This window comes from Colletotrichum costaricense (assembly GCF_030867565.1).
Source record: "Colletotrichum costaricense strain IMI 309622 chromosome Unknown Scaffold_10.1, whole genome shotgun sequence".
In the NCBI taxonomy this organism is placed as follows: Eukaryota; Fungi; Ascomycota; class Sordariomycetes; order Glomerellales; family Glomerellaceae; genus Colletotrichum; species Colletotrichum costaricense.
This window is the reverse complement of record NW_026848239.1, coordinates 1,427,438-1,449,081: the sequence shown is the minus strand read 5'-3', so window position 1 is coordinate 1,449,081 and position 21,644 is coordinate 1,427,438. Positions and strand designations below refer to the sequence as shown.

The 21,644-nt window shown below is 47.7% G+C and overlaps 10 protein-coding genes across 10 annotated transcripts; 4 read left to right on the top strand and 6 right to left on the bottom strand.

The window, feature by feature from the left end:
• Positions 1-1,724: 1,724 nt before the first annotated feature.
• Positions 1,725-2,171, bottom strand: CCOS01_10103 (amidohydrolase; the record flags this gene model as incomplete). The annotated part of the gene is made up of 1 exon (XM_060458259.1): positions 1,725-2,171. One exon carries the CDS (start codon positions 2,169-2,171, stop codon positions 1,725-1,727), a length of 447 nt encoding a protein of 148 aa, XP_060311424.1.
• Positions 2,172-3,963: 1,792 nt separating this feature from the next.
• CCOS01_10102 (uncharacterized protein) lies at positions 3,964-4,602 on the top strand (the record flags this gene model as incomplete). The annotated part of the gene is made up of 1 exon (XM_060458258.1): positions 3,964-4,602. The coding sequence occupies one exon, from the start codon at positions 3,964-3,966 to the stop codon at positions 4,600-4,602; it is 639 nt and encodes a 212-aa protein (XP_060311423.1).
• A 524-nt stretch (positions 4,603-5,126) lies between these two features.
• CCOS01_10101 (uncharacterized protein) lies at positions 5,127-6,181 on the bottom strand (the record flags this gene model as incomplete). The annotated part of the gene is made up of 2 exons (XM_060458257.1): positions 5,127-6,025; positions 6,097-6,181. The coding sequence occupies 2 exons, from the start codon at positions 6,179-6,181 to the stop codon at positions 5,127-5,129; spliced, it is 984 nt and encodes a 327-aa protein (XP_060311422.1).
• Positions 6,182-6,548: 367 nt separating this feature from the next.
• On the bottom strand, positions 6,549-7,413 carry CCOS01_10100 (uncharacterized protein; the record flags this gene model as incomplete). Its single annotated transcript, XM_060458256.1, has 2 exons — positions 6,549-7,029; positions 7,088-7,413. The coding sequence occupies 2 exons, from the start codon at positions 7,411-7,413 to the stop codon at positions 6,549-6,551; spliced, it is 807 nt and encodes a 268-aa protein (XP_060311421.1).
• Positions 7,414-8,383: 970 nt separating this feature from the next.
• On the top strand, positions 8,384-10,694 carry CCOS01_10099 (uncharacterized protein; the record flags this gene model as incomplete). Its single annotated transcript, XM_060458255.1, has 5 exons — positions 8,384-8,497; positions 8,556-9,016; positions 9,086-10,077; positions 10,141-10,542; positions 10,621-10,694. The coding sequence occupies 5 exons, from the start codon at positions 8,384-8,386 to the stop codon at positions 10,692-10,694; spliced, it is 2,043 nt and encodes a 680-aa protein (XP_060311420.1).
• Positions 10,695-11,428: 734 nt separating this feature from the next.
• Positions 11,429-11,734, top strand: CCOS01_10098 (uncharacterized protein; the record flags this gene model as incomplete). The annotated part of the gene is made up of 1 exon (XM_060458254.1): positions 11,429-11,734. One exon carries the CDS (start codon positions 11,429-11,431, stop codon positions 11,732-11,734), a length of 306 nt encoding a protein of 101 aa, XP_060311419.1.
• A 1,137-nt stretch (positions 11,735-12,871) lies between these two features.
• CCOS01_10097 (HET domain-containing protein) lies at positions 12,872-14,598 on the top strand (the record flags this gene model as incomplete). The annotated part of the gene is made up of 2 exons (XM_060458253.1): positions 12,872-13,768; positions 14,089-14,598. 2 exons carry the CDS (start codon positions 12,872-12,874, stop codon positions 14,596-14,598), a joined length of 1,407 nt encoding a protein of 468 aa, XP_060311418.1.
• Positions 14,599-15,209: 611 nt separating this feature from the next.
• CCOS01_10096 (uncharacterized protein) lies at positions 15,210-15,965 on the bottom strand (the record flags this gene model as incomplete). Its single annotated transcript, XM_060458252.1, has 2 exons — positions 15,210-15,465; positions 15,523-15,965. The coding sequence occupies 2 exons, from the start codon at positions 15,963-15,965 to the stop codon at positions 15,210-15,212; spliced, it is 699 nt and encodes a 232-aa protein (XP_060311417.1).
• A 2,397-nt stretch (positions 15,966-18,362) lies between these two features.
• On the bottom strand, positions 18,363-18,500 carry CCOS01_10095 (uncharacterized protein; the record flags this gene model as incomplete). Its single annotated transcript, XM_060458251.1, has 2 exons — positions 18,363-18,404; positions 18,435-18,500. 2 exons carry the CDS (start codon positions 18,498-18,500, stop codon positions 18,363-18,365), a joined length of 108 nt encoding a protein of 35 aa, XP_060311416.1.
• A 71-nt stretch (positions 18,501-18,571) lies between these two features.
• On the bottom strand, positions 18,572-20,700 carry CCOS01_10094 (potassium ion channel Yvc1; the record flags this gene model as incomplete). Its single annotated transcript, XM_060458250.1, has 3 exons — positions 18,572-19,273; positions 19,326-20,253; positions 20,315-20,700. The coding sequence occupies 3 exons, from the start codon at positions 20,698-20,700 to the stop codon at positions 18,572-18,574; spliced, it is 2,016 nt and encodes a 671-aa protein (XP_060311415.1).
• Between the last annotated feature and the right edge of the window lie 944 nt (positions 20,701-21,644).

Here is a 21,644-nt window from a genome sequence, read left to right as displayed (position 1 = left end):
GCTATTAGCGAGGTACTTAGTTCTATTATAATTATAATATTATTAATACTACTCCTATAATTATAAGTAATCCTTTATAATATAGTTAGTTTTTTTATAATTATAATATATAATATCCTTATTAAGAAAGTTATAGTGTACTTTTTACGTAATAAGTTTATTAGTACCTTAGTATTTCCCCGCTAATTTATTTAAGTTTAAGTTAAAATATTATTTAGGGAACGTTTATAAGCTCCTTATTAATAGCGAGGATTATTTAATACGTTTTACTAACGATATTAATTATAAATAAGTTTATAAAAGTTTTATTTATAATATTATTACGAGACATAGTTCGGGCTATAGTTTATTTATTAATATAAAGATTTTCTATTTTTTTATTAGGATATATTTTAATTTTATTTCGAATTTATTAATATAATTAACGAACTTATTAACCCTCTTTTTTTAGCTTTGCGAGGTACTATTTAGTTATATACTTATTATTATTTTTTAATTAATAAGATTAAATAAGTTATTTTATAAAAAGGTTTTTAGTTCCTTTTATATAACTCGGTTTATTATAAACTTAGGGACCTTTTTATAGTTAAAAATATAATATATTTAAAAGGTTTTTATATTATTATTTAAGTAGCTAACTATATATATTACTTTATTATAGTTTATTTTTATTTATTAAGTTTATAAATTAAAGCGATAGTAATAGTTAAATAAGAAGCTTTATAAGTCCTATACTAATTTATTAATATATAATAAATTAGGGAGGGATAGTAGCTTAAATATAAACGTTTTATTTATAATACTTATTTAAATTAAAAAGAAGTTAATAAATAGAGGCTTAAGTAATATAAACTCGTTATTTTATTATTATTTAAATAGCGCTTTAAATATAATTTTATTTATTAAGCTATTTTTAGTTTAAAGATTTATATTTTTATTTATATTAAAGTTAATATCCGAGGCTATTATAATTAAAACTATAGTTCTTAATACGGGGGCCGGGCTATTTAAAGAGCTTTATAAATATTTTAAATTTACTTATTTTTTATATAATCGCTTTTTATATATTATTATAAAGATTTTCTTTTTTAATTATTATTTTTATTTTTATAGTTTTACTAATTTATTATTTATTATTTAGTTTAAGTATAAGCGAGCGAGGGTAAGAAGTTTATTATTTTATTTAAAATTTATTAATACTCTTAATAATATAGTCTTTTTATATTATTATTATATAATTCGTTTTATTATATTCCGTTTTTATATTATTTATTAAAAAAGAGGTAATTTTAGGGGGTTTAATAAAAATAAGTTATCCTCTTTTTATTATTATAATATTAAATACGCTCTTTTATTATATCTCGTTCTTATTAATATTTTAAATTCTTAGCTTAATTTTTTTTTATAAATAGAGATTTTAAATTATTAATAAGTATATAATATAAAAAAAAAGCTTATAGAAGTTAACTATTATTAAGGTTTAAAAATAAATTATTAAAATCTATTCTTCTCTCGAGGTATATTATTAGTACTTTATATATACCTAAGCTACTCTTTTATTACTTAGTCCCCCTCTTTATGCCCCTTAAGCTATCCCTTAACCAACGGGGTCTAACCGGCGAGGCCTGACATGGTCGTTCTGGGAACGCAGTAGCAGTAGACAGAACGAAGCCCGGAGGCTATAAGCGCCTGAATCAACGTAGGGGCTGGTTTTTCAATGTCAACTACTGGCTATAATTATATCGAGCAAGGGTCTTACGGAATTCTGGGCCAACATTCAGACTGGAGTGGTCCACAATGGTCGTGGTCCCGCCATCAATAGCTTCAAGTGCGCCACCAAGTTCACCCCAAAATGCGTCTTCGGTAGAGAATAATGACCCAATGAAGTTTCCTCGCGGCAAGTACTCAAGTAGAGTGTGGTCGACATGGCGACCCTTCAGCGCGGTTTGCCATACATGATGATGTGTACTTATAAAGCCTGGAGACACGATCTTGCCCTCGCAGTCAAACACTTTGACATCCTCGCCGGCTGTCCTGACATTTGGGCTGATTTGTGAAATCGTGTCTCCCTCGATGAATATATCCGACCGCTGAGGTTTTACTCTGCCATCCTCTCCATGGATAAGAAGCACGCCATTCTTCAACAAAATCTTGGTTGGCGAGACGGTCATGGTTTTGTTTTTTTGATAAGAAGGTATGCAGCGAAGCGAAAGTAGCTGCCGTATCGTGATGTCTGAGTCACCCTGTGGTTACTTATGGCCTTTCCCAACGGCCGTATCCGGAGGGTAATTAGAGACACGACGGAGAATTTCTTAAGTCCATTGTTGTCGCGCTAAGCCGAGAAACCCCGCCAAATAGGAAGACGCGCTCATTTCTAGACTTCGCGCTCTTCATCTAGAAACATAAACGCGAAGAGCGAAGAACTTCACGGCCTGTGAAGGGAGATGTACAACTTGGTCCCGGACATTTCGGAGGCCGGATGTCGATATGGAGATAGGCCTAATGTCCGAACGGTATGAGAGCTAGACGCCACCCAATGATAGGGTAACGTACCTTATTTAACTTCTCATCGCTTCCTAGATGTTGCCTCGTACCATGCCGGATCAATTCATTCATCTACAAGTTTAAATATGTGAGCATTCCACAGACAGCTGCCGTGGGGTGTAGAACCTAGCAGTCCACGTGTCAAGTTCTCAACTTCTACTATTGATTAGTGGACAGCGAGCATCAGCGAAGTCTAGTATTGGATGAGTATCAAGGAGACGAGAAGGGAAAGATAATAAAGGACTGAACTCCACGTTATAAATTGAGAAAAAGAAGATGTCAGTCCTGGAACCTAGCTTCAGATACAACAGCTGTGTCTTTGATTCTGCCACGCCAAAGATGTCGCCTGGCCCCTAACACGTGCTTCCTTTCATTCTGCCAATATTGTAGGTATATGGATCTTGATACTCTGTTAAGAGGTAACAGCTCCAAACAAACGAGAGAAAGCTCACAATTCGAACCAATTCTAGCAAAATTTAAAGAACTTAGAAGTCAATGCGTCAAATAGCCCCCTTCTCAACACGCATGCTATGTTAACGACAAGTCGGGCTGCTCATGGGTGTGGACTTCTTTTCAAGTTTAGACCGACGGCATTTACTTTTACGAGCTGAGCTTTCAAGCAATGCCTCCATCTACTACGCAGCCAAGGGAGCACTAACAGCTTCATCCAAGTCTATCAAGACGCTTTGGGTGCCCGCCCCAGAACGCGGTTCTCTATTGGAACCGTAGTATGTGTTGACCTAGTAAACGGTGATTTCGGCAGAGGTGAAAAAAAGCACTCCAGCCATACATCAATCAAGTGAGCTGTTTTGAGCACTTGAATCACATTCCATGACAACACCTCAGCAGGATGCATCGCCGAATGTTAATCAGGGACAAATCGGCAGGCAACCTGAAGTCTCGGTAAATATCTGCCTAAATATTTTCCACTGAATTGTCCTCTGGCTTTAGTTGAGCTATAGAGATTTCCCTGTGCGTTACTGCCCAAGGACCCATGAGTCCTTGGTATGTTAAGTTGATAATGTGCGATTTCCAACAACGGAAGACAATGAGCGCGCAGAAATCTCTCGAGATAAGCTCCTGGCGTCATGTTCAAATATTCTCAGGACGCTTGGGGATGGGGCTAATGGGAGGAGGGGCGCCCCCCTCAGGCATTAACGGAACTTTTGTTGGGGCTAGACGTCAGCTTGAACGTACATGTAAGCTTAGTAGCTCGTGATAGGATGACTCGGACTCTTTCAACGCAAAAGGAATCCACTCCCAGCCGTGGACCGTGTAGACACAAGGGTATGGGTCGGCTCAGCCATTGCACAAAAAATTGATTTCAGACTTTAAGCAGTACCTTGAGTAGTCCCCTTTAACAATTGTTTCGAACAGTCATATTTGTTGCGACACCACGAGCACACTTTAACAACCACCATGCTCACTGACGACCTGAAAGGCGCTTATCGCTCCGAACGGCTTATCTTCAGGGCCGTGGAAAACAACGACGAGGACAAGAAGTTCCTCCATACTCAAATCGAGAATGACCCAGTGACCGTCGCCCTCTCAAACCCGATGGCGCTGATGCCGAGGACCAGCAAGCATAGCGAGTGGATGGTTGAGCAAATGGCCAAATCTGTTCTCTCTGTCATGGTCTGCCTTCCAGCAGATACTTCTGGCGACGGCGACGAGGAAGATGACGAAGCGAAGACGACTGCGCCAAAGCCCATAGGATACCTAGCGATCGGCTGGGGTGGGATTCCTCCGGCAATGGCCCATCACCGCTCAGTCGGCCTCGGGATCGCGATAGCACCACAGTATCAAGGAAAGGGCTACGGGACCGAGGTTATCAACTGGGCTCTCGACTGGGCCTTCCGGTATGGGAACTACCATAGGGTTCACCTTGGGACTGTGTCTTACAATGAGCGAGCTCAGCACCTGTACAAGAGGCTTGGTTTCGTGGAAGAGGGCCGCAGCCGTGAGTCTTACTGGTTTAATCGACAATGGCATGACATGATCAGCTATGGAATCCTGGAAAGTGAATGGGAGGCTATGAGGGGCATCAATTCTGGGTAAGCAAATTGCATTTGGACCTTGGGACAAAAGCTCTTTTATCGAAAAAGATAGTAGCTCACTTGATGTCTGCCCTCAGCATTGCTGCGCTTCCGACAACACAAGCAGTAGCTTTATCTCGTTACAAATGCTGATTGTGAGAACGACCAACGGGATGGTCCTGGAACCAGTGCGCCTCTGCGGTCTGATAAGCCGTGTATCTAGGGTACCTTGATTGAAGAATTGTACTGGGACCGGTACACCTGAGCTCACCTTCCTAATGAGGTATCCTCCGTAGCGAGTAATCTGAATTGTGGCTGTGATGTTCAAGGATCCTGATAACCACTTTTGAGAAGCTCAATATTTCACTTAAAAACACCGTCGCACAGCTACCAATGACTAAACACACCATGAAACGATAGAAGATAATAAAAGCCAACAGCAAACCGGTAAAAGCCCTACAATCCTTGGTCTTATTCACGCCGATTTGTTGTGGGATTTCAGTTTCTAGGGCTCAACAACACTCGCTTCGAATGTCTTTACCGTGCCTACTCCCAGGCGTCGTCATGGTATGGTTGCCTCCGTCTCTCAACCCATAGAGCAGCCTTCCTTTTCTCTTGATCATCGGGGGAAAACTGGAACAACACATGTCCAAGTGCAGTTTCAAACAGTTGTCGGTCGTTCCCACGTAACCGGTTGTAGATGACTTCTTCCCATTTGTCATCTGACGCCAGCTCCGGTATGATGGCTTTCACGGTGTCTTTGATCCTATTCCATTGCACTCGATAACCATCAACAGCGGCGGGCGTGTTTTTCCATGTTCGTTGAGGATGAACAAGATAAGCCTTGATATGGTCGTCCGCAATCCCGTCTCTGTCGAGCCTAGCCTGCATTGGCTTGCCTTTGACAGCGGTTCCGCTTTTGAGACCATCAATGACAGTGCGTTCGAAAACCTCAGCATTGGTTTCGCCCGGGTTGATCCATTCTTTCTCAGGCGCAAATGAGATACTCTCCCAATAGTGAGTGGCATACACCCCTTTTCTGCTGATGATCCACAGTGAACTGCACCCACAAAGACCGTTCGTTCCGAGGCTAAAAGAATTCCTCCCAAACTTTCGGAAAATTGCTGTGTTGGCGTCGGTTCCTGGGCTGACTTCCCAAACAATTGGTTTCGTGGTTTCAGCGCGTTCTCTCATCCACACATCCATGTCTGTGTCATCACCAGGGACTTCCAAATTGACCCTTTTAGCCAAGGAGACATTGAATCCTTGAGTATCAAGGCTATGGATCGGCTCATGGAGGTTTTGAATCATGGAGAATGGATTGCAGGTATCTTGGGTATCCTGATCATCATCGCGCTTTTGGTAACGGGTGAAAGGCTCGACATCTCGCCGGACAGGAGTAGACCGTGGCCAATCTAAGGACGACAGTCCCATGACATGAGAATCTAGAACGCCAGGTTAGTCTCAGTCGCAAGGCATCTAGCATTATGAGAGGGGTGCTTTGCGGATCACGTACCAAGTGACCACGCCGATGGAAAAGCGCTTACTGCTACTAAGAGCAGCAGCAGGCCGAAGGCCGGGACAGAGACATTCGGAGACATTTGAAAGCGAGCAAGTATCCTCAGAACAATCATAATTTAGTAATTTTGTTCGTTTGGGTGGAATTTTGGGCGCTTACGAAATTGTGATATGCAAAGAATTCAAATGGATATGAGTTGCACGCAAATTGCCGTCACTGATAATTCGATGTTGATATGTTGAAAGACAACTTCTTGTCATAGAAATCCAGGCTTTACAAGCAGAACTTGCATTGAAATTTATATCTCGAACGAGATCTCAGGTCGCATCCATCTGTTACGGCGACTGAGTATCGAATTAGGTAGTATGTATCTAGTGAAGCCTCCCGTGGCTATCTCTGTGCGGTGGGGGCTTGTTGGACAGACATTCTACCTCGTTCTTTCTGGTTCATCAAGAAGTAGATACTTCGGGGGCTGAATCTGTTCTAAGCAGATTATACAGTTCCATGTATTCAAACTCTTTGGCTGTGTCGGCCGGCGTATCGTCCCAGTACTTGACCCTGGGATCTGCCCCTGCACTCAGCAGAAGCTGAGCAATGTCAAGTCGATTTGTACCAGCGGCAACATGTAGAGGAGATCCTTGCCAGATCTTGTAGCCTATTTTGATGTCGCGGACATGGTTGAGTTGAGCCCCTTTGTCAATGAGATATTTGACCATGTCCATTCTGGTATCTGCGTGATCAGAATCTATGGCAGACTGGAGTATGTCTGCTGGCAATATAGCACCATGGTGAAGGAGGAGCTGACAGGATTTCAGCGATGGCTCGGTCACAGCCGAGTGAAGCGCCGTCCATCCCCTCGAATCTTTGACATTGGGGTCTGCTCCGTGTTGTAACAGCACCTCCATCCACTCAATGTGTCCAGTGGATAGCCTGTTTGAGAAGATCAGTGTCATGTTTCTCATAAACTGGTATTATGGGAGGTACAAACGTCAGCAAGGTCACGCCCGGCTCCACTGTGTTGATGTCATATCCTCTCTTGAGGATTTCCTCCAACATCGTTTTGTTGTGGCGTTTAGATACAGCAAGGACAACCGAATCGGTGATACTAGCTCCGTTGTCGAATAAGAAGGCGACAACATGTGCGTGATTCTTCCAGGCTGCCTCATTAACTGCGTGCCTCATCAAAGTGTCAGGATACGCATAACGTTTCTGCTGTGCCTCGAAGTCGCTGTGATCCTGCATGATGCTTTGAGCCAGTGGTAAGTCGCCGTTTCCGCATGCTTCAACGAAGCTCTGTTTGGGGGTGCCGCTCATCTCCGTCTATAGGCGGCGAACTGCCTTTGGATCGTGTCGGGGGGAAATGAAAGATTGGTATGTGGTCTGTTATTTGGGTACAAAGCTGGTGTTGGAACATGAAGTGAGGGCACCAACCACGTATTTGTACCCCAAACAAGCCGCCCGCACGTTGGCCGCGGTTCAGGCAATGGGGGTCATGCTTGGTCCATCCCGGTTTAGTTGGGCCCCCAAAACTGAGCAATCTAACTCTCCGTTCGAGTTGGCTACCTGTAGAGACACATACTTAAGGTTGGCAGATAGGTCTAGCCCCTGAGCCACTGTTGGCAAGCAGCCAAATGAAACCAACTGACATGAGTACATACCGAGCAATGCAGCAGAGAATAGGTTCCAACCATTCGCCCCCAACAGGCAGTGATATGCACAGGCACCATTCTTGTACTAGCCATCGACTGACCATTGCTCGAACTCGGTGGGTAGGGTCAGCTGAAAAGCACAATGTCAAGTAGAGGGTTTGGCCCGTGCTTCTTCGCCAGCCAACAACTCCAACAAAAGCGTCAGAATGACAGTCATGGATCGTGATTATTGAGCTTCATCGTGAAAGACATCGTGTGGGGGCTTTGGAGCAGCCCCAAAGCCCCCAGCATGACGATGCCCTTCACAGGCCCTAATGGTCGACTCTCGTCGACATGCAGATTAGCCCGGAAGTTTCAGGCCGAAGCCAACAGCTCACCACCGGCTTGAAGCTGTGACTGTATGGCAGAAGTCCTTCCAAGATTAAAGACGAATTCAATTCTGAAGACAGTGGAAGATGGAGAAAGCATAAATACTCGCGCTTCCATCTCCTCTGAAGTCAAAACTCCAAAATACCTTAGTCAACAAAGACAAACCACCAAAAGTTTGTAAAACATCGCTAGAAAGCCTCTCTCTTCACAACCCCACCGCGAAGAATAGCTTTCTTATCTTGGTTCTATCCCAGGATTTCTTTGATATGGGCTCCGCAATCCTCCGTTGTCTTTTCATCTGCATCATTGCAGCAGTCTTGGCTGCAACCCAAGAGGAAAAGGTTTTCGATCTTGGACAACTCAGTCAATATCAAGGAAATGTGAGTACCATTGTTGTCGCCGGTCCAACTAAGAAAGCTGATACCTTAATCTAAAAAGGGAAAACTTCCAGATCTCAGTGGTAAAGTGATCTGGATGTCGGGCAAAGAGGGTGCAGGGTTCCATGTTGCCCTGTCACCTGATGCTCAGGGAGAAGTCCGGAAGACGTTGATCGGTTGCGAAAAGACTGATGACAAGTGCTACCAAGGCGTACGAGAGATAATTCAATCGGCCAATCTTGTAATCGACGCCGAGATTGAACGTCGCCACTTTGGGCATTTCCTCTCCAAGACATTCAAGTCAAAAGGCTCCGCGTTCACAACAATTGCTATGTTGCTTCTTTCGGCCTGGAGCTTCAAGCATCCCGAGCAGCCAACCATTCAATTTGGGGACCATATAATTCCTGATACAAAGGCTAGTAGCGCGGCTGGTCTTGCGGACACGAAAACGATTGTCTTATCTGCAGAAGGGAAGGGCGTTGCTACACTCATCCCTGTGCCAGATCCAACCAGACCAGAAGGGTGATTCTCCTGAAAAAATAGTCTTAACATGTGCGACATGTACGATGTTACTGACGAAGCTCTATGCAGTACTGCCACACCTTTGATCACGCCCATTACCACCGCTATTGCCGGTTATATCCCAGGGGATCTGATGGTTACCATGGACGAAGGACTAGCCAAGCGGCTCGAAGAAATTATACGAAGGTCTACCGACTGCCTTGATGGCAGGCAGTTCGACAGTGATGCCAATGGAAAACGCGCTGCTCAGTTTGGAGCCGCCATATGTGGTGCTCAAGGGGCCATCGGCATGGCAACTCCTGGTGGCCCACTGGAAGACCTCCTTCTCATGAATCCACCAACCTTACCATTCACGGCTGGAAATGTCGCCAATGCCGCCCTTGTCGTCACGGAGTTTGTTAGAGACTTCGCCCCGCTGATGAATATCGGGGAAAGCGCCGCACAGGGTATTGGCGAAGTTGTCTTCATGATGGCTTACAACACCCTGATTGAAAATCTACCCCTGGGAGACAAGAATCCGATCAAGCAAAAGCTCATGTCGGGCACCATCACCACACCACCCGCCTCAGCCACAGCAACTACTATGTCTGGATGTTCACGAAGTACTGCCTGTGAGGCCTCGTGTGAGGGCGTTGGCATTATGTTTCAATATTGCGAAACATCGTGCGGAGCCGTGTCCGGATGCCGAACCGATGCAGGGAGTCAGACATCAACGCCCATTACCACAATAACGACGACAACGTTGACCCCATCTGCCAACCCAAATTGCGCCATGGATAAAGCTGCCGAGATTCAATGGGATGCATTTGCAGGGTCAAAGTACAACGTGGCAGCAAAGTTCTGCCAGGAAGTCGACGCCCTGGCTTCACAGGCGCTTTCATGGGTTGTCGACATAAGTGGTAACAATCAGGAAGCCAAGCTGCAGGCCCGAACTCCGCCAGTCACACTCGACCCGTACAAGGGCTACATCGTGAATCTCGATTGGAAACCAAACAAGGTATTTGACGCAGGCTCTTGCCAGAAAAGCTGCCTAGACGCATACAAAACAGTTGCGAACACATGTGAGTCCATGCCATCTCCCAATCTCCAATCTTCATTGGATGGCATTGACTAAAACACGTTAGGCGGACACACGGGAGGCGAAGGCAACGTCATGGCCGAAAAGGGCCAATACGATGCTGGTTGCGGGACGTACTCATACCAAATCACCAACACAGCCCCTCGTAAAGGCGAACTGCGTTGCAACAGCGAGGGCGACTTTCCGAAGCACAAAGATGTCCACGAAGTGACAGTCAAGCAGGGACTCAAGGCTATGTGCAATGAGGTCTTACCTGATGTCGTGACACCCGGACATGAGGCAATAACCCGGATCTACTACTCGAAGTATTTCAATGCCGCGAAGCTGAAGTATTCCGTGGCTTGGAGAAAACAGTGCTCACCTGCTGTAACGGAGCAGAATCCCAAGGAACCTTGGGGTGGGGGTACAATTGGATGTCGCCAATTATTCTACCAACTTTGGACCGATTGTAAGTTCGCGATTGTCACGGAATCCTATCATATACCAAACGGGTGGCCTTCATGTCATTTCTAACTCGGACCGACAGGTATCAATGGAGGTGTTGCTGGAACGCGGGATATTGGGTGTTTGACATATTCCTTGAGTCCTACGGAAGAGTGAAGAGACTACTTTACTTAGCACACTTTCTTTCGCAAAACACCCGCTCAAGGAAGTCTATGCGGAAAGGCTACTCAATTGAAATGGAATCCAATGCCTGCATATTAGTTGGCGGGTATGCAATGCGAGTCGCCAGTTTTGCGCTCTTGGCGGACGAGCTGTTCCCATCAACGCTTTCGTGAGAACGAAGTACTGCAAAGCTATTTCTCTTGCTTCGCTCGTGCAAAAGGACTAGCACACTTTGGAGGCCTAATGGCTAGCATTCACCTCCCAGGTCTTCCCACTAAAAGTCGGTCTATGGAGGCTTTTGGATCCTCCCCAAGCGCGATGCAGTTCAATACTTGTTGATCAATACTTGTTTAAGGCATTGTTTATTACTAGGTGGACCACATCTGACTCGTGATTACTAATTCACAAACTCTTTTAGATGACATTGCTCCTCTTTGCCGAGGGTTGTAATACTAGATATATGAATTAGAAGACAATCATATCCTCCCTGAAACGATGCGACGACGGGCATCTTGAGTCAGCGTAAGGCGGCTACGAGATCTTGGCACAAAGATTTATTGAAGACCAGTTATTAAAGTATGGTATGGCCAACCGCATGACAGTTTTGCGATCCTAGGTCAACCGGTCCAATCAATGCCTTCTAACCCACCCCCTCGCCGCTCGACTCATAACCACCACGCGAAGCTATCATTGTCGTCCCAATCATGCAGAACTGGGCAACTTTAATTATGGCGGCTTTGGTTGCTGGCTCTGCGGCCAAGGACTGTGCTTTCTTCTACGACTCTACCGTCTCGGATCCCTTCATGGCTTCCATCCCTGCTTCCAACGCCCAGTGGTATTGCAAAAACGACATTGGCGGTACGATGGAGGACAAAGAGTCGAATATCTCCAACTCGGCAACCAACCCGAACTTCAGATGTGGCATTTGTCGGGGAGCTAGGAGTTCGACCAGAGACTACGACATCCCTGACAAGATTGGCAACTATGCGATTCGATGCGGATATTATGCTCCTGGAAAGTGCACGGCGAGTTAGAAAGAAATTGTGAGCCCAAAAGTTATCAGGTTCTCCTGTACTTGATTCCAAGCTTTCTCTTCCCTTTCTTTTTACTATTATTCTAACAACGTTTAAGTCGGCCATTCATTGGCTTGGAAGGCGAGTGGAGGTCCCAGGGATCCTATACAGAACAGCCTCGATGCCAACTTGAACGAGACTTTTGTGGAAGACCATGCTTCGAAGACAAGCTCAGATGCTACAAGATCGAAAGGTTGTGTTAATGTGGGTAAATACATGACTTCGGGATCGGTCACGACATTCGGTTCGGCATCTACGGACTCAACATACAGCGCAAATATTGACATAAATGTTGAGTTTCACAAGTCAGAAGGTGCCTACTCCATGTGTTTGCATGAGTGACTGTTTACGATTCCTGTGCTTCAATGTTTTGGGAACAGTTCTCTCCGATTTCAAGCTGAAGCCAGGCTTGATGTGTTTGTTGTTCTAATAAAGTTGTACTATTACTCGTAACAGAAGACATTCCCTTGAAGTACTCAATCAAGACTTCGCTTGCTGATTCAAATAAGCTTGATTCTATGTGAATGTGGTTTTTACTTACTTACTGCAAGGACTAATTCGAGTCATCAAACCCTTTGAATATGCGTGCCCCTAAAGAACCCGTGTGCATTCGTTCACTTTGTTCGTCGGCAGAACTCATAAAATGATCGAGTGAGCATACAGATTTGGCGAGTTCTTCAATGAGAATCGCATATCTAAGCTCTAGTTCCCCAACGTGTCATTTTCACCTCGAAATTTATTCTTAGCACCTGTGGCGTTGGACAAAATGATGAGAGCGATACGGCGCGTTCAGTCACTGGTGAGATTTTCGTCGCGTGTGCGCACTCAGATTAAGGTGTCACATATTCTACAGATTTGATAGGCTAGCATGTGCGGGATATGACACATAGCTGCTGGTCCTGCCTCGTTGCCTCGTTGCCTCGTATCCTGCTGATTTGGCTTACCTGTCAATTACACCCCTTAAAGGCTGGTTCCACATCAAGTTCCGCGTGAGATGCTGCTTAAAAATGCTGAGCCACTGCTATCTGAGCTGTTGGGAACCAACAATATCTGACAGTCGTCAGTTTTCCTACTCATCATTCCTCGGACGGCGTCACGATGAAGCTTCTTAACTGCTCCACCCTTCGCATCGAGGATATGCATCCGGCAAGAAAGCAGAAACTCGAAGAGCAGGGGGTTTCAACAGCCTACGCTATCCTTTCTCATAGATGGGAGAGCGATGAGGATGAGGTCACCTTCGAAGACATGGCCAGTGCCGAGATAAGGTCCAAAAAGCTGCTTGGGTGGTCGAAGATTGAGAAAACTTGCACCGAGGCACTCAGGATCGGGATCGCATACGCTTGGATAGACACTTGCTGTGTCGATAAGCGAAACCTCACCGAGCTTACTGAAGCCATCAACTCAATGTTCAAGTGGTATGCAGAGGCGGAAATTTGCTTCGCGTGGCTCTCGGATGTCGATTCAGGGGGCGATTTAACGAAATCCGTGTGGTTCACGAGAGGTTGGACCCTGCAGGAGCTCATCGCTCCGGGCAGAATGGAATTTTACGACAAGCATTGGAGTACGATTGGTAGCCGAGTTGACCTTTCACAACAAATACAACTACGAACATCCATCAACGCTGAAATCTTGAGACATGACTCATCAACACGCCGAAGCATTCAAAGCCTTCTGGCTGGTATTCCGGTCGGCCGGCGCATGTCCTGGGCCGCCGATCGTCGAGCAAAGAAAGAGGAAGACCGTGCTTATTCACTCTTGGGGATCTTTGGCGTCAGTATGCCTTTGCTCTACGGGGAAGGCGACCGAGCCTTCCTCCGATTACAGGAAGAAATCATCAAGGAGACCAACGACATGTCATTGTTCGCTTGGTGCGACTCCACCGTCACTTCTACAGATGGCTCAGCAGAGTTTCGCGGCATCCTCACCACTACTCCGGATCATCTCCGCGATTGTCGCGATCTAACATCCCTAAGCGATCTAAGACGTAGCCCAGAGGTTTGTTGGAAACCACTAAAGACTTCTGCAAGAGAGTGCGATGTTAATTTGTTCATGCCGCTATGTGTAGTTTTCCATGACGAACAAGGGGTACGAATGGAATCCAGGCTCCTTACACATGATAAAGTCGGCGAAGACACGTACTTCCTTAGCCTGGGAATTCCAAGAAACGCGAAATCCAAGTCTAATGTTTTGGACATCCTGCTTTGTAAGCTCAATGGTGATATCTTTGTCAGGGCGGGGCCGGACGAGCTGCGCGTTAGCATTCTGAGAATAATAGTCGGCCACTCGAAAAGAAGGTTCTTTTCATCTCTAAGCAGTTTACTGCAGATTTGTTGGAGGAAACTGTGCGGATTCCGGGCCGGGACTTCAGGTTTTCCTTCGACACCGAGGAACCGAAGTTGATAGTGCGCGTCATCTCTCAAGCAGCCAGCAGAGCCTACTGGGACCCTGATACATACAGATTTGTGAGTCGACGCCTATGGGAGTTCGAAGGGTCCGTAGAAGTCGAGACCGCGACTGGGAAGAAGTTCTTAGTCGTCTGCGGATTCGACACACACAACGGTATGTGGGTCTACTTAGACGAGGTTCTTCGGGATAATGTACCGATATTCTATGAATATAAAGTGGCGGACGAGACTCTGGATAGTATTCCAGTCATAAGAATTCATTTCTTTAGTACCAGGTTGGTTGCAAGGAAGCCTGCCCCAGAGATAAAAGTTAATCTTCAGCCAAGGATTCGGATGCCACTCGAAGTGACCCAGGGCGCATGTGAAGCGAAAGGGGAAAAGGCTCTCACAATGCAGCTTTCGAATTGCAAACTGATGTAGAGTGAGATCTGAATCCTACGGGTCGATGGACTCTTATCGGTTAGATAGATTGAAATCGCTGCTTCACGATCCAGCAGATACCGCCATGATAGCATAGGATTACTGAGTATGGTGATTATACACCTAGATCCTACGTTTGTACATGAGAGAACCACAACATGCAAGACCGCATGATTTGCGTAATATAAACTATGGCCATAGAGTAACGTTCGTGAGAGGGCTAAGTGAGAAAACGAAAGCCGAAAGAGATTCTTTTGAAGGGTGTAAACACGACGAATGAGGAAGACGCCTGCAACCTCTGCTTGCATAACCCTGCAATCTAATCGGCACTAGCATAATAATACACACTATGTGTGCAGTCTTTTGTTTTGTTTAAAAATCAAGTTGTCATAAGTAGCAAACACCCAGTAGGGTACTAGGTATATCGAAGAAGTGGGCGAACCGCCCATTCCATTCAATAGAAAGAAGCTCCAGGCTTTGCAACTATCCAACACAACCCTTTGTCCTTTTTGGTAAAACCCAGCCGTCAATGCATAATTGGTATAAACGCGATCCCGCAAGCTTTCCCAGCCTTTCTCCGCCTAGTCAAAACAAAACCACCCCGCAGGACCTTAGATGAGAAGTCCACCCACAACACCAGCGGCAGCCATGCCCAAGCTGAGCAGACCCCAGCGGACGTCGCCACGGGCCTCGATACCAGCGCTTGGCTGCGACGAGGATGAAGCAGAGGGAGAGCTTGAGGCAGAGCTGGGGCTGCCAGTGGCCGCGGAGCCGAGGGTACCACCGCCAGTCGCGCTGGGCGCGACGTTGGACTGCGCCGCCGCCGCGGCCTGGGCATATTGCTCAATAGTCCTTGCACCGCTGGCACTATCAATAAGATTAGCAAGTTTGGCTTCATACCTCTGAATGGAGACTTGAACTTACGGAGCGTTGATAACACCAACCATACCACCTTGGCAATGCTGCCCAGTAGCGCAGTAAAACCACTTGGGATTCGTATCCTTAACCTCAACAGTGAACACCTCCGACCCAACACCAGACGCAACCTGAACCGGACCGCTGAAGAAGCCCGTCGTGGATCCGTTGGTCAGCGGTTGGCAAGGCGAGTCAAAGGCCGACTGAGCGACGGAGTGGGCGCGGGGGTAAAAGTGGAACTCGACGACCTCGCCGACGGCGGCGGTGATGCTGTTGGGCTCAAAGGTGAGGCCGCCGTCGCCGACCTTGACGACGTGGACGCCGGCAATGCTGGAGGAGGAGGAGGCGGCGGCGGAGGCGGTGTTTGTGGAGGATTCTTGTGCGCCGTAGCCGTATTGTGCGAAGGCTCCTGCGGCGGGGAGGAGGGTTGCGAGGAGGGTTGATGTATGCATTTTGGGTCCGTTTGTGAGGTTGTAAAATGGGCTAGGTGGTGTCGAGTAGAGTAGTTGATGCTTACTGGTGTACTATGGGAAGACTTGTTTTGTTTGATGATGAGCCAAACCCAAATCTCACGGGAGGGACGTTGTCTTCTTATACACGTAAATCCTCTTGCAACCTTCAGCTCAAGATGATAGATCCCCAAGAAACAACACTAAACACCACCCTCAAACGGTTTACACCCCTTGGAACATCCCAAGCCTCCATCCTCAAGCCAACACCCCTCCACCTCCCCCAGGCACCATCCACGTTTGATCCCATCACTCCCAAGCCTTAGTCCTCAAACCATGTGGCGGCGGCCTCCTTCAGCAAGCCCGTCTCGGAAGCAAATTGACCCTTGGGCACCAGACCCCACCTCGACTTACCTACCAAGACGAGAAGAAACAAAATTCGGCTAGGCGGTAGCCCCTCAAGTAGCGTAAGGTAATCACAATTAAGCTCCGCCTCGCGGATGGGATAGTTTCCATGGTGGCATGGTCTCCATCCCCAAACCCGCGCCCTAGCCGGCCGGATGTATCTGACATCCGAGGTGGCAGCAGTCAGAGAGCCAGAGCCAAGGGCCAGGGATCAGGGGAGTGGTTGTGGGAACAAATACGAACAAGCGTGCAGGCCAAGCATTTTTCTGACGCATGCTGATCCTGGGGGAGGTGGGCATGGGAGGGAAGATGAGAGAGGAGAGGTCCCTCGTCTGAATGCGAATAAGTCTATTTCGAGTCCAAGCTTTTCTTCTTGTCTTCTTTTGGGCTGACAGTGGCCGCGGCATCAGCGGCATTACCAACCTACATGGTCTAGAAGAGTTGACCCTAAGCCAAATTCGACCTAAATTAGGACAATAGCATGGGGTCCTCACGGAGGCGGACAAGGACGCCTCCAAGTTTAGCATGACAAGCCAACGAGGCCTTCCACGGATTGGATGACAGGAAGTCTCAGTATGTGCCCAGCTGGTTCTGCTGTAGCCATACAGCCACAAAAAAAAAATGACTGTCTACCGGGATCCAACACAGCCGCTGTACATGTCCCGTCCTTCCCGCGCCAATGTTCGGATCATGTTTCGAATAGTCGTGACCCCCAGGCCCGCTGTGGTGTAAGCGCCAGGGAGCAGTACATTATCCAACGCGCAAAAATATTGACAAAAGACACAACAGGATTGTATCATTTCAGCCCCCATAAGTAGCCGCTAAAGCCGTGTTCCGCCTAGGAAAGCTGGTCGCTGGTCAGCCAGTAAGCAGCCCCCTCGACGGAACCAACCATTCACGTCTACAACCAAGCCAGACCAGAAACAATGGCCAAACCTCGTTCATCCCAAACAGAAACAGGGGGATCTTGGATGATAGGAGGGGAGTTGTGGTCGTCCAAGGATTACCGGTAGGTACGGCAAGCTTAATCCCCTTTCACTTTCTCCCCCTTCCATGTATCTACCTCAAGTCTCTAGTATCCAATTCTAACAAAGTACTCAGTGGATACACACTAGCTCATTAGTGGCCTCCCCAGAACAACGTTTGGCGTTTCTCGCTTCGAGTGCCGAGCGTTCCATTCCCAGAGTTGGGGTGGCGGCATAACCCTGTCGCGACCATCATCCGGGGTGATGATTGGACCGGGGCCCGTCTTAGGCTCTGTTGGCGCCGCAAAAGTTTAAAACGTCTTGAGCTTGAAGATGCCGCTCGTCCCAGCCCTTCACTCTCCCCCTCCTTATTCTCATCCAGGGGTTCATCTTTCGGGATTAGGTTGAGGAGGGTAACTTGACTACTGTCATACCATACCTTATGAGAGGGGATGAATTATGAAAAGGAGAAGAAGTGAATTCCAGCCTCGATTGTAATCCATAAACCAGAAGCCCATCAAGCTGCGCACCCATAGACGACACAAGCCCAAGCCCCTGTTTAGAGCCAACACCAAGCCAGCTTTCCCCACGCCGTTATTCCCAGCTGGGGAGGTCAAAAGAAGACTCATCCCGTCCCAAGCACCCAAAAATAAGGTTCTCCTAGTGTTCTTCTGCAGGCGGGTCAACAAAAACTCCCATCTCCTCCGCATTTTTCTCTGCACCACAGCCACCCTCGCCTAGCACCCGAGCCGGCAACCGGGACAACTCACTCCCCCAAGCGCTTGCACTTGTGCCTCGTACATGTAGTCGATGCAGAAAATAACCGCCAAGTGACGATAATGGGGCCCTTCTGCATGTCGAGCCACAAGTTCTCGGCTGAACCATCGCACCGGAGCCGATCACGGAGATTCGATCGCTTCCCATGTGTTGCCATTGCTCACACAATCTAACCTGTCCTGGTGCGCGTTTCCACTGGAGTCGTCGAAATTGGTAATTGGATTTGCCTTATTCAACACGATGCCTCGCCTTATTACAAACCATGACTGATGTCCGACGCCAATATCTCCCTGACTCGTATCCCAAGTTGCCAGCTACCAGTAACCATGGTTCCCGAAATCGAAACAAAACAAGCTCGTAACAGCGTGACATGACGTGACAGCCATAACATGTACAAACTCAATTCAATAAAACACACGGCGCAGGGTCCCAGCACTGCCAGAATCATCAGATGAAAGCTCTTCACTCTTCATCGCTCGAGCTGGAGGACGCTGCCGCTGCTGCTTCTTTGGCGTCATCGCCTGCCTTCTTCTCCTTCTTGTTCTTCTTGCCCTTCTTCTTATTCTTCTTCTTGCTGGAGGAGCTCTCGGCTGGCTCTCCCAGATCAATCAAGTTGGTCGAAGCCTGACCATTACCGGCATTTCCAGCCGAAACGGCCTTGGAGATCTCGACCAACATTTTCTTGAGCTCTTCAACTTCGCTTCGCAACTGCTGCACCTCGTAGATCGTAGGATCGTGCTCCAAGTTGGTCTTGGCGCTTGCGCAGACCTTGTTCCATCCATCGGATTCGAAGTCGACCTGGTCCATCATCTGCTCCCACTCCTCGATTGTGTCGTCGTCTTCCTCACCTCTCGCTCGGTTGCTCCTAATGTCGGCGGCTGAGCGAGTCTCGAAGATTGCGGCGACAACTAGGACCGGCGAGTAGAGGATTCCCATGATAACGTCGCTCATCTTCTCGAACTTGGATTTCTCCATCCACCAGAAGAGGCAAATGACAATCATTTCAATGAGGTTGAATGGCGGGATGTAGACGTTTTCGTCGGGGGCACGGACGAATTGCATCGTCTTCTGGGCAAACAGCGCGAGATACTCGTCGTTGGCGTTGTCGTAAATGTCTTCGTATGCGGAGTTGTACAGCGCAATGAGGATGTTAAGCAAAACGACCTGCGATCCAAATCAGCAACTGGTCCCATCTTCTCATAGGACCACGACTTACCATGACAATGAACGTGAAGCAGTAGTACAGAATGATACCGAATGGCGGCGAGAACCTGTCGAATCCGTCAAAGTCGGGGCTCTGCATGATGGCGTTAGCCATGGCTGACATGATGAATGTTATATCATCAGCCACCAAGTCGTCTGCCAAGTCGAGACCAATAAAGGCCTGGAGGAATCCAATGATCAACACAGCAAGCAAGGCGAAGAAGATGATGGACTCCTTCATCATGACCTTTAGCACGACTAGCATAGCTCCAAAGAAGCGGAAGCTGTCGAGATAAAGCAAAAGGCGAGACCAAATCATGGGTGCGCTGAAAGCCAAGAAGTTGTAGCTCAGTTCACTGTACATTTTCCGCGCGGGTTCACCCTCGTCGTGGGTAAGGCCGATGATGCGAAGAATCAGGGATAACGTGATGAAGGTGTAGAGAACGCCATTGAATGCGTTCCAGAAACCCAGAATGTGGTAGCCGGCCTTCCAGAACTTGGTGACCTCCTCGCAGATAAAGCCGAGGGTGAAGATGTACAACAGCACCTCAGCCGCGTCCAAAACACCCTTGGCGTTGACCGAGTTGATGACGGCAGTGTAGAGACCAATATAGATGAGGGAAATGAGCACCTGAGTGGCATTCTGGTACATGGGAGCACGGATGCGGTCGGGATCCATGTGCACGAGGAAGGACGGATTCGTCTTGTCCTTGTAGTCGACGAATACTGCAGGGTCGTCTTCGTCCTGGACCAGCCATCCCTTCCACAAGTATGAAATGCATTTTTGGTATCCCGAAGAGCCAATGACTCTGACGGCGTGGAGATCGACGGCCTTTTCGATAGCGTTCGCGGGCGGTGTGGCTTCGCCGTCCACAACTACAGAGTATCGGCGGAGGAGAACGGAGTGCATTAGGTATTGAAGGTCGTCTTCGGTTTCGATGCTGTATACAGCTGTTAGTCTCCTGGGTGTCTTCTGTGGACAGTGGCGTTATAAGTACATACATCTGCTTCGCAATAACCTCACAAGCGACGGCGCGCACTCTGTGCAGGTCGGCGTCCCAGAGCTCAGCCAAGGCCTGGTGCTTGAACCATCTCTTGCAGACAATCAAGCAGAAGACAACACATGATCCGTAGTGCGAGCCGCCAGCTTCCTTGGCGGCCTTGACAACCTTGGTCGTGATGATCTTGCTATGCGCCTTTGTGATCTCGACTTCGTCCAATTCGCAGGGGACTGCCAGCTCAATCAGGTGTCGAAGCTTGAGGGCAATCTTTGTTACTTCGGGGGCAGGGATCGCGGACTCGAGATGCTCGCTTCGATATTGCGGCAGGACTAGATGGGGGCAACAGGCCCAAGTGTAAGCTGTTGAAACTGATTGAGGGGGTTCCATGGCGTGCCGAAGGACAACGCGGCTGGAATTGGTACAGCCAGGCGTTCCAAAGGAAGAGGGGGGTCGATTAGCAGGAGTACGTACGGCGTCTTCGGTCATCGCGGATCCAGTCCGAGTGGAAGTCGTGATGATGGCGTGGATGCCTATCCCACCCCAGCAAACGGGACACCCAGTTGAAGTTGGCCATGACAACCGCGATTGCTTCGTTTTGTCAGGAATCAGGAACACTTTCACGTAACGCTCTGTCCGTTTGAACGAATAGTCGATCAATCGAAGGAATCGGCGCGATCGGATCGTGGAAGCAGGTGTCGAGCAACAAGAACTAATTGACAAGAGCTCACAGGAGATGACTTCCTGGATCGAAGCTGGCAATTGATCAAAAAGCCAAAGGATCAAGAAACAGGAGAAAAATCCCAGGTTCGGCTCCTGACTCTGAGGTGCAGCAGCGGCCGTCGCATTCTCGTCTCCTCTCCGCGCGGCCGGGTTCCCTGTTTTCGTTGTTGGCACCAAAGAGAAGGTCCGACAGGAGCTTGTCCTCTTCCTGCCGCAGGTGACGTCGACCGGCAGCGGGGCATTCCCTGTGCAGTGCCGGGAATGAGGTGGATCACTAACAATTCGACGCCTTGGATGTTCGCAGATGAGATAATCAGCGACTTTGGAGCTTCGATCTACGCTAGTCTCTCTTTAGCCGTCCCCACATCACTGGCGTGGGAAAGTTGGCTGCGCTGCCACGCTTCACCAGCTGAATCCTGCCCGCCGTCACTCACACACCACCAGTCTCAGTCTCGGACATTTTTTTCATTTCTTTTTCACTCGAATCTCCAATTTCATGATGAATTCCTTTAGTTCGAAATATGGTAGCCCTTAGCTCATTCACTTAAACGATCGACGACGTGCCATCTCACACTTAATGTTTTTACGCATTTTCTCAAGAGGCAATCAGC